Source organism: Pteropus alecto, unplaced genomic scaffold, assembly GCF_000325575.1.
Source record: "Pteropus alecto unplaced genomic scaffold, ASM32557v1 scaffold98, whole genome shotgun sequence".
Lineage (NCBI taxonomy): Eukaryota > Metazoa > Chordata > Mammalia > Chiroptera > Pteropodidae > Pteropus > Pteropus alecto.
The window spans coordinates 3769394-3777937 of NW_006443570.1; the positions used below are offsets into that span (position 1 = coordinate 3769394).

Consider the following 8544-nt stretch of genomic DNA (forward strand, 5'->3'; position numbering starts at 1 on the left):
GAGCAGTCCAAATGGCTGCAGCCAGCTCCCAGCCCAGGCCCAAACCTGCCCGGCCCTCTGGTTTCTGCGTCTGCAGCCGTGGGTGTGGCAGCAGGCCCCGTCTTCCCCAGGTCATGCCATGTGAGCTCCTGCCCACAGTGCCACGTCTAGGCAGAGACTGGAACCAGGCCTGACACTTCCTTAGTCCAGACACCTCAACAAAACTCTAGCTCCAGCCTTGGCTGGCAATGTGTCCTCCAAACCCCAACCCACTGCTGATGTGGCACAGCAGGCAAATGGTGGCTGGCCAGACAGTGCTATGGGACACCTGTACTCAGACTGTTCGCTCTCGCATCCTGCCGAAGAAACCTCAGTCCAATGCTTACATAAATCCATACAACTGTGCATACACAATCCCAACTTGGTGGTGATTCCAGGTACATCCTTCAGACTGTCCCTCCGGCTACCAAGCCTCATTCCCTTCCGAAGAAGGTCCATCCCAAACTGTTTGTTACTTCTTCCTGCACGGTCTCCCGCTCTCTCAAGGACAGCCTAGCCCTGAGGTTCTCCTGTTTCTGCTAGCCATTTCGCCTCCCATTCACGACCTGTAATTCCTTGGTTTTTACTCAAGAATTCCATTAAAAGTGCTATGTCTTCCTTCTTTCCCGCTTTGGGAAAAGGGGAGCTGTGCTAAGAGCTTTCTCTGCATTAGCTCGTCTAAGTCTCACAGTCACACTGAGGAGTATCCTGTGATCATGTGAGCCTCAGAGATTGAGTAACTTGCCCTGGGTCACCGAGATTCTAGGCGGTAAGGTGGTGCACACATCCCAGGATGACTCACAGCAGCACCTGTGTTCTTATCTGCTGTGCTCATTGCTCCCTAACCTCTTTTGGATATGAAAACAGCCATGTGGCCTCATTCCTTCCAGCAGGGTATGCAGAGGCCTGGGGAACTGGGAAGAGGGAGAGGCAGAGTAAGCATCAAGGGCAGTGACAGGGAAGTGGGCACCACACCTGGGGCTCCACAGAAATGTTACACGCCCATCTCAGCCTGGGCCACCACAGCAGGAGGTAGTTAGTGCCAGGACAGGAAGCTCCATAAAAGCAGGATTAGTCTGGGCAGAGAGACCTGTGGGCAGACAGAACAGATGTCAAGCAGTCAGCCTGACAAGCAGGAGGTTTATACAGCTGGGAAACCAGTCAGGCCACAAATCCAGGGACTTCCCTCTGGCCCCACATGCACCCCCAGGTAGGACCATGCAGGGGCTGGTGAGGGTGGAGTCTTTCACAGCCAGGTCACTCAGGGGCAAGGTGACAAGTGGGGAGTGGAGAAAGTTAGATCCTATTACAGGTTTCAGGGTCCCTTAACAATTCCCACATAGACCTAACGGAGAAGGGTGAGGGTTTGGAGGAAAATTCTATTTGATGTCCTTTCCAGGCTGAGAGGAGCATCAGGGGCCTGAGTCCCCGGATTGCTTTGGGGAGCAAGTGACAGAGCCATCTCCAGAGTGGGCAGCTTACCCCAGGGTTTCGAGCTAACTATGCCGAGCCAGGAGATGAGGTGGGCTGCCAGGAGGGTGTGTATCTCTTGCTAATGCTGATTCGCTCCCCCTTGGAGATTCTGGAAGCCTCCAGTGACTCCCTCCAAGAGATGGCCTATCGCCACCTCATCCCTCTCACACTCTGACTCCTCTCAGCCTTGACAGCCCCACTGTGGTCCCCCTGGGAGGCTCTGCTCTACTTCTCCCTCTAGCCCATTTCTGGCCAAGGCAGATGCAGGGGGCCTACCTGGGCCACACTCTGTTCAGTCAAGCCGCTGTCATCTGCCTGCAGGGAAGCAGTGTCAGAGGGTGGTCAGACCAGGGTGAGGGTAGGGGGTGAAGAAAGAGGTAAAGGGCCTTGGGGGTGTGGGTGGGGTGAGGTGATGCAGTGCTTAGGGGATCACGAACTGCACCTGTATCACTGGTTAGTGGAAGGCCTGCAGCCCGTCACTTGGAAGCCAAGACCCCTGGGGCCTGTCTGTGGTACATGGATAGTCAGGGAATGAAGGGAATAAAGATGGGAGAAAAGGGCAAGAGAAGCCAGAGGTTCTATCTAGACTCCGACTTCCCAACCTCAAGGCCAAGGCAGCCACCTGGTCTCTTTGAGAGTTTATTTCCCCAGCCTACACTTCCCACCAGGGAGGATGGTGAGGAGCTGGATGATTCTACAGGGGGAGAGGACAGGAGATCTCTTTTACTAACTGACACCCCCCCCCAACTGCTGCTCCCTTTACAAGTGCATTGTCCCCGAGGTTGCTTCTGCTGGAGGAACCTGAGTTCCCCCGATCCGGCTGGCAGCCCACGTGCAGGGAGGACAGATGGCTGGGAGGACGAGGAGGGCAGCCTGGAGGAGATGTGAGTGAGGGGGCATGCGGGAAGACTCTTACCCTGAAATTCACTTTCTGGATCACTTGCTGGGGGTCGCTCTCCAGAATCACACTACAAGATGAGAAACCAGAAAGAAAATTGGTGACACAATTCTTTCCCCTCTGCCCCTTTCGTCCTTTGCCATGTCAGGGCACCTCCCCACTGCTTTTCCTCAGGTCAGACCTCTCCCTCACCACGGAGAGCCCTCGGCTCTGATTCTTCTAGACCTCGAATCTGGTGGTCACGCCCTCAGTGTCATTGGGCAAAAGCTGCGAAATGGGGTGAGTCCAGTCTAGAACAATCGGGGTGTCAAAAGGAGGGGCTCTAAAACTCAGAACTCTTGGAGGTTCGCTTCATCTTCTGGGTCTAGGGATGGATTCAGATGAGTGAAAACAGGCGCCCCCTGGGGTGCCTATTTTGTTTCACTATTATTTATGCCACAGGGGGCATGCTGTACGTGAAAAAAATGGACTTCCAAAAATCAGAATCTTTCCTTCTGATAGACCCAAATATCAAGGCTTTTCTCAGCTAGGGGACGCTCTTTCCTGATGCCCTGGGAATTCTCTGGGGCCATCTGTGAGTGTGTACAGGGTACAGGGGGCAGGCATGAGGGCCTCATGGTGGCTGGGACAGACCATGGTGAGGCTCCTCCCGGGCAGAAGCCTAGTTTTATTTCTGGACCAGTCCCAGGGGAATGAATAAATATTTTTGAGAGTTTTTTCCAGGCCCCATCATTGGGGCACCCTAGCCCTAGGCTCCCTCACCAGAGGTCCTTTTATCCATAAAGACAGAAGCATTCAGGCCAAGGCTCCGGTTCAGGCATTGACTTGACTGACACTTCCCTGATTTTCCTTGGAGGGAAACTGTAAGCTACTCAAGGGGCAGAGACTGGGCCTTATGGAGGCACAGACCCAGAAGCTTAGAAAGCTATGTCCTCCCTTGCACAGGTCCTTCCTGGGCCCTGCGCCTCATTTTGTATTTGTCATTGTGTGTGTGTGTGTGTGTGTGTGTGTGTGTGTGTGTGTGTGTTTTCCTTAAAGAGGTTCCATCAAATTGTATATGCTTCTAATTCCACAAAATCTGGTCTTTTTCCACTTTCTCTTGGGTCCCAGCAACTAACACAAGGCTTTGCAGTAACAGGCAGTCAATAGGGAGGGAAGGGGAAGGAATCCCGCAGTACCCCACCTCCCAGAGCTCCCTGCCCCCAGGCGTGTGATATAAAGTCATGGAAAAAGCCCATGGCTTTAGATCTTGGACCTGCCATGGCGTCACATTATTTAATCCCCATACCCTATGAGTCGTTCCCTTATCATCCCCATTTGAAAGACAGGGAAAGTGAGGCTCAAGAAGAACGTGCAGCTGGCCCAGGTCACGAATCTAGCCACAGCTGGAATGGGGCTCTAAGAGCGGGCAGTATGCAGGCGGCAGGGCTCTGCCCGAACAAAGTCCTCCATGGAGGAGAAAGTGTTTGTTCTGCCTGCTTCTCCTGGGCCCTGGATAGCAAACCATTTCCCCCAAACTCTGCCTATTCAACAGTGAGCCATATTTGGACATCAGATTCCTTTCCTGTTTGCTTGACTTTGGCTAACATTGAAATTAACCTCCATCCTCATGAGCGAGGTGCAGGGGCGGGGAATGAGATCACTGGGAATATGCTGGGGAAGGGAGGGAGAAGTTGGCCAGAGAGCCAACAATGTGCTGGGCACAACCTAGAGCCGACGGCCCTCAAAGGCAACTCCCACTGTGAGTGTCCCTGACCAGCCCCTCTTCTCTCCACCCCTTCCTCACCCGCCATCCACAATCTCGTCCAGCACCAAGAAGGCTCCATCCATGTTCTCCAGCAACCAGCGCTTCTCCACGTTCTTCCTGAAGGCAGACACAGCTCCTGAGCCTCCCCATGGCCAGGAGGAGCTAGGTCCGTGCCTAAGTGCGACAGACCCCCTCTCTCCACCCATTCCCCACCATATACAACAGGCTCTGGGAAGGACAATGTCAAGGGCAGCGAGGGTAGCACCTATGCAAAGGATTCCTGAGCAAAGGACAGGCCTGCTTCCTTAAGCCCTCCTTGCCCAACCTCCCACACTTGTGCCCACCATTTCATAGCTAGTATAGGTGCTGTAGCTCTACTACAGTTTATTGTGTTGACTGGGAACATTTATTTCTGGTTTATCCTAGTTTGGTTTTCCCTGGTCATGTTCACTGGGATAGATATCAAATAACTGAATGGGGGTGCAACAAAAACCACCTTGAGCTTCAAGTCAAAAAAAAACCTCAATTTGAGTCTCTGTTCTGATATAAACAGTTCGTAACCTCAGGCAAATCACTTAGCTGGTCTAGACTTCATTTTCTGGCCATACCCTTGCGTGGCTCTGCTCTGAGTGACACTATGGAAGTCAGGTAAAGGGCAGGGGCCTTGGAGGGGTGCTTCAATTCCAGCCTTAGCCTTGTGGGGGCTTCAGGAGAAAAGCAGGGAGGAAGGGCCTTGCCTCTGTGATGTACCGAGGCCTGGGAGATGGGGGCCTTGAAAGGCAGAGGACCTCACTCACCTTAACACGTGGTTCAGGGACTCAAACAGGCAGGTGAGAACAGACATGAGCATCAGCTGGGGGTGGGCAGATATGGGAGGAGGAAAACGAGAGAGCTTGAGGTTGAGAAGGCCAAAAGGAGACCTCAGAGCCTACCTGCATGGGCGGTTGTCCTTTTCCAGAGAGGACAGGGCTGGAGACTGACTGCAACGTGCCCTGGGAGGCCACCTCCCCGTGTATGGATTGGGAAACACTGGAGTGTCCCGCTGTGGGGCACTGAGTAGATCCTTCTCTAGTGATGTTTAAGGAACAAAGGTTTCTGCAGAGGACTTCATCTCTGGTTCCCAAGAAACCTAAGCAGCATCATGGATATGCCTTATCCCTGGAAAAAACCATTCTGGCTGCTCCCCAGCCCACAGAGCCCAGAAGGAGGGGTTCCGATGGTAACCCTCAGAACCCAGCTTTTAGCCCAGACTCCAAGCCATTTCCCCATGGCCAGACCCTCCTCGTCACCCCAACCTTCTGAATTCACCTCATTCTCGTGGGATGAGCCCACAACATACAGGAAGAGGTCAATGCTGCTCTTGTAGACGATAGTCATGCCCCCGAAAAACGCAATCTCACCTGGAAGGGAAGGGGACTTTCAGTTCCGGCCACCTCTGCCTGGCCGCTCGTCCCCGTCTCCGGCTCTGCACCTCTCCCGCTATTTCCTTCCTCTCTTTCCAAAGAACTCTTGCAAAGACCAGCCCTAGAAACACTGCCACTAGGCTACTCGGTGTCCTTCCCTCCACCCTCTATTTCTAGCAACTGCCTCATTCTGAGGAGTTAACTCGGTTCAAGGTCGACCTTCCACCCCCTCCCACCATGTGCCTTGGACCACTCCAGGCTGGTGGGGACCCCACAACTCAGGTGGCCTCTTCCCCTGAGAGAAGGACTAGGTGTGCTGAGGGTGGGGGGTTTGAGAGGGTGGGAAGTGGTTTCCCAGAGGGAATAGAGAACAGCTGGGAAGGAGGAGGAAGAGAACCTCTGAAGAAAAGGGAATGGCCTGTGGGTGTATAGGGCCCATGGGGACAGATGCGTCCAGGTGGAAAAGACGACAGTGTGCGTCTGAGAGATCTGGGCAAGGAAGGGGAAGACACTTACTGTCAGTCCGGCTGGTCTTATTGAAGACATTTTTCTCAAAGGCCATCTGCTCCTTCATGGAGGGGAATGTGTCATCATAATACTATGAGAAAGAGAAGAAGGGGTGATAGCCGTTCCACAGAGCCTGGCTCCTCCATGGATGGGTGGCAGGGAACAGTCGGGGCTGGCCGAGTGCCCCATCTCCTCTTTATTGCCCTCTGGGCCTGACTGTGCACTATCCCCCATAAACATAAATTCTAAGTAAAAAAAAAGTATTAAAAATCAGAGGAATTTTGAGGCCTGTTTTTGGAGTTCGCTCCTGATTTCTTAGAGGTTTTCATACATTCAGCAGATGTGTGGTGTGCTAAGGATTAGGGTGACCACTAGATCATACTGTTTCTACACAAACTTAAGTCTACAGGAAAGAGGGTAGAACCAAGGGTCCTTGGTCACAACAACAACAATCACTAATAGCTACTTTATTATCCCTGTTACACAGACAGGGAAACTGAGGCATGAAGAAATCAGGTAACTTCCCTGACATCTCGAGTTGTAGGGTCAGAGCCGGGATTCAATATCAAGGATAGTTTGACTTCAGATAGGGCTATGGCGAAGATTAAATATCTAAGGAAAAGTTCCTGGTGTACATTGCACAATTAAATCAATGCTATTTTGTTTGGGTTTGGTGAGCCTCTCTGACTCAGTTTCTTAATCTGAACATGGATGTGTCCTGCTAGGAGGAAGCCCTAAAACCTATGGCATTGCTGATCCACCTCTTAGCATCTGCTGGGGCAAGGTATGCTGAGCTCAGCTTTCAATTTTCTGCGTGTGTATTTTGCTACTTAGTACCCCATCTGCAAGCAAATTAGTTGTCTCCTTGCTGGCCACTGAAGGCATAAGACAAAATGTTTCAGCCCCAAACAAACAAACAAATCTGTAATGTATTTCATAGCTAGTTAGATGCCATAGCCCTACTATAGTTAATGGTGTTGACAGTAGACATTTATTTTTGGATGATCCTAGTTTGGTTTACCCAGGTCATGTTCACTGGGATAGACACCAGATAACTGAATAAGTTCAAGCAGTGAAAACCTGAGCTCCAAGTCAAATATCTGAATTCAGATCTCTGTCCTGATATTAACACTTGTGACCACAGGCAACTCGTTTAGCTTCTCTAACTGCATTTTCTTCATTTGTGAAAGAGTTAGATTACGTGGTCTCTAAAATCCTGTCTGGTTTCAAATTCTTAGACTCCTCAGACTAAATCCCTAGTGTTTGTTAAGCTGTAGAAGAAAAGTGGAGGTAGCTTGTTTAGAATTTGAGACTAGGACTCCCGGGTCCCAGGCTCAACACTCCAATGACCCCTCAGGTGGTCCCTTCCATGCCCAGGGTCAGGTGGGCAGTGGAAAGGATGATAAGAAGATATTTCAAGGGACATGAGTAGAAACAGGGGGAGACATGCTCCCCCTTCAGGGGCCAGCACTCACAAGGCAGGAGGATGGACAGAATGACCCTCGGAGGGTCTAAGTTGAGCTGCTCTGAGTCATAGAGCCCACAGTGGGGTCTCTCCTGAGACAGAAAAGTCAGCTGGGTGGGGACTTCTGTTCTTGGGGCTGAAGCACAGTCTTCAGGGGCCCTCTGATTGAGGTTGGGAAGTTACCTTGGCCAGCAGTCGGTGTCCATCATTATCTAGGATGAAAACAGCCTTGATGGTGTAGAGGGAAGGTTCCTGCAACTGACACAGGGAGAGGGGGGAAGCTCCGTTGGCCCCTGACTCAAGGAAGATGTCCTGTCATTAGCTTTATGGGATCTGCTGGCCCCAGGAGTCCATGCTCTGGCTCCAGTAACCCCAGCCCCAAAGGTCCATAGCTGGTTCCGGCCCAACCCTGTGCCTCGAGGGCCAACTCCGGTGCCTGTTCCACTCCCAAGTAGATGGTCCACTGCAGGCCCCGGGTGGGTGCTGTGCCCATTGGGTGCAGAAGGTCCGTCAGGCCCAAGTTCTGTCATGCACTGACTGCTCCAGAGCTCGAGTCGGAGTGTATCACAGAACCTGGGCCGGGGGGACAGCGGTGCGCCTCCTCCTTCCAGCTGACCCCAGGTCCAGGCTGGACCTGCGCTCTGAGCGCACCCCCGGCTCCCTGAACCCGGTGGGCTCCAGAAGCACGCACGTCAGCCCACCGCTCCTGGGAGCTCGAGTCCAGGATGGCCCCACCACTCCTTACCCCTCCCAGCAGAATCTCAATCCACCCCCACCCCCAAGCAGTCCCCATAGCTTCTCCAAATTGATCCAGAACTTTGGCCCCACACGGACTCAGGACAGCCCTCCTGGCGAGTTCGCACCAGGAGGAACTTTTTCTCGCTGGCCTTGGCCCGTCCCCCTTACTGGGCTGCTCAATGGTGGCATCGAGTTCCCCGCGCCCTGCGTGCAGAGTTGTGAGTTGGCTGCCCCCCCACCCCCACCCTCACCCGACCCTGCTCCCGCTGCCCCAGACCCCCGTGCCCACCCGCCT

The 8544-nt window shown here is 52.9% G+C and overlaps 1 protein-coding gene and 1 long non-coding RNA gene across 4 annotated transcripts in view; one reads left to right on the forward strand and one right to left on the reverse strand.

Moving 5' to 3' along the window:
* COPZ2 (coatomer protein complex subunit zeta 2) overlaps nucleotides 1-8544 on the reverse strand; it is a 9372-nt gene that overhangs the window by 477 nt on the left and 351 nt on the right. Inside the window, exons 2-9 of one of the 3 annotated variants that reach the window (XM_015599069.2) lie at nucleotides 7695-7769; nucleotides 6056-6137; nucleotides 5445-5536; nucleotides 4934-4989; nucleotides 4176-4253; nucleotides 2408-2459; nucleotides 1768-1806; nucleotides 994-1108 (exon numbers count right to left, since the gene is read on the reverse strand). In XM_015599069.2, coding sequence (XP_015454555.1) covers nucleotides 1055-1108; nucleotides 1768-1806; nucleotides 2408-2459; nucleotides 4176-4253; nucleotides 4934-4989; nucleotides 5445-5536; nucleotides 6056-6113 — 429 coding nt within the window. In that variant the 5' untranslated portion in view covers nucleotides 6114-6137; nucleotides 7695-7769 and the 3' untranslated portion in view covers nucleotides 994-1054. The remainder of the gene's footprint in view (nucleotides 1-993; nucleotides 1109-1767; nucleotides 1807-2407; nucleotides 2460-4175; nucleotides 4254-4933; nucleotides 4990-5444; nucleotides 5537-6055; nucleotides 6138-7694; nucleotides 7770-8544) is intronic. The other 2 variants (XM_015599070.2, XM_015599071.2) reach the window with 2 other exon arrangements.
* LOC112473199 overlaps nucleotides 8308-8544 on the forward strand; it is a 2183-nt gene continuing 1946 nt past the window's right edge. Inside the window, exon 1 of the long non-coding RNA XR_003043962.1 lies at nucleotides 8308-8467. This is a non-coding gene — a long non-coding RNA (uncharacterized LOC112473199). The remainder of the gene's footprint in view (nucleotides 8468-8544) is intronic.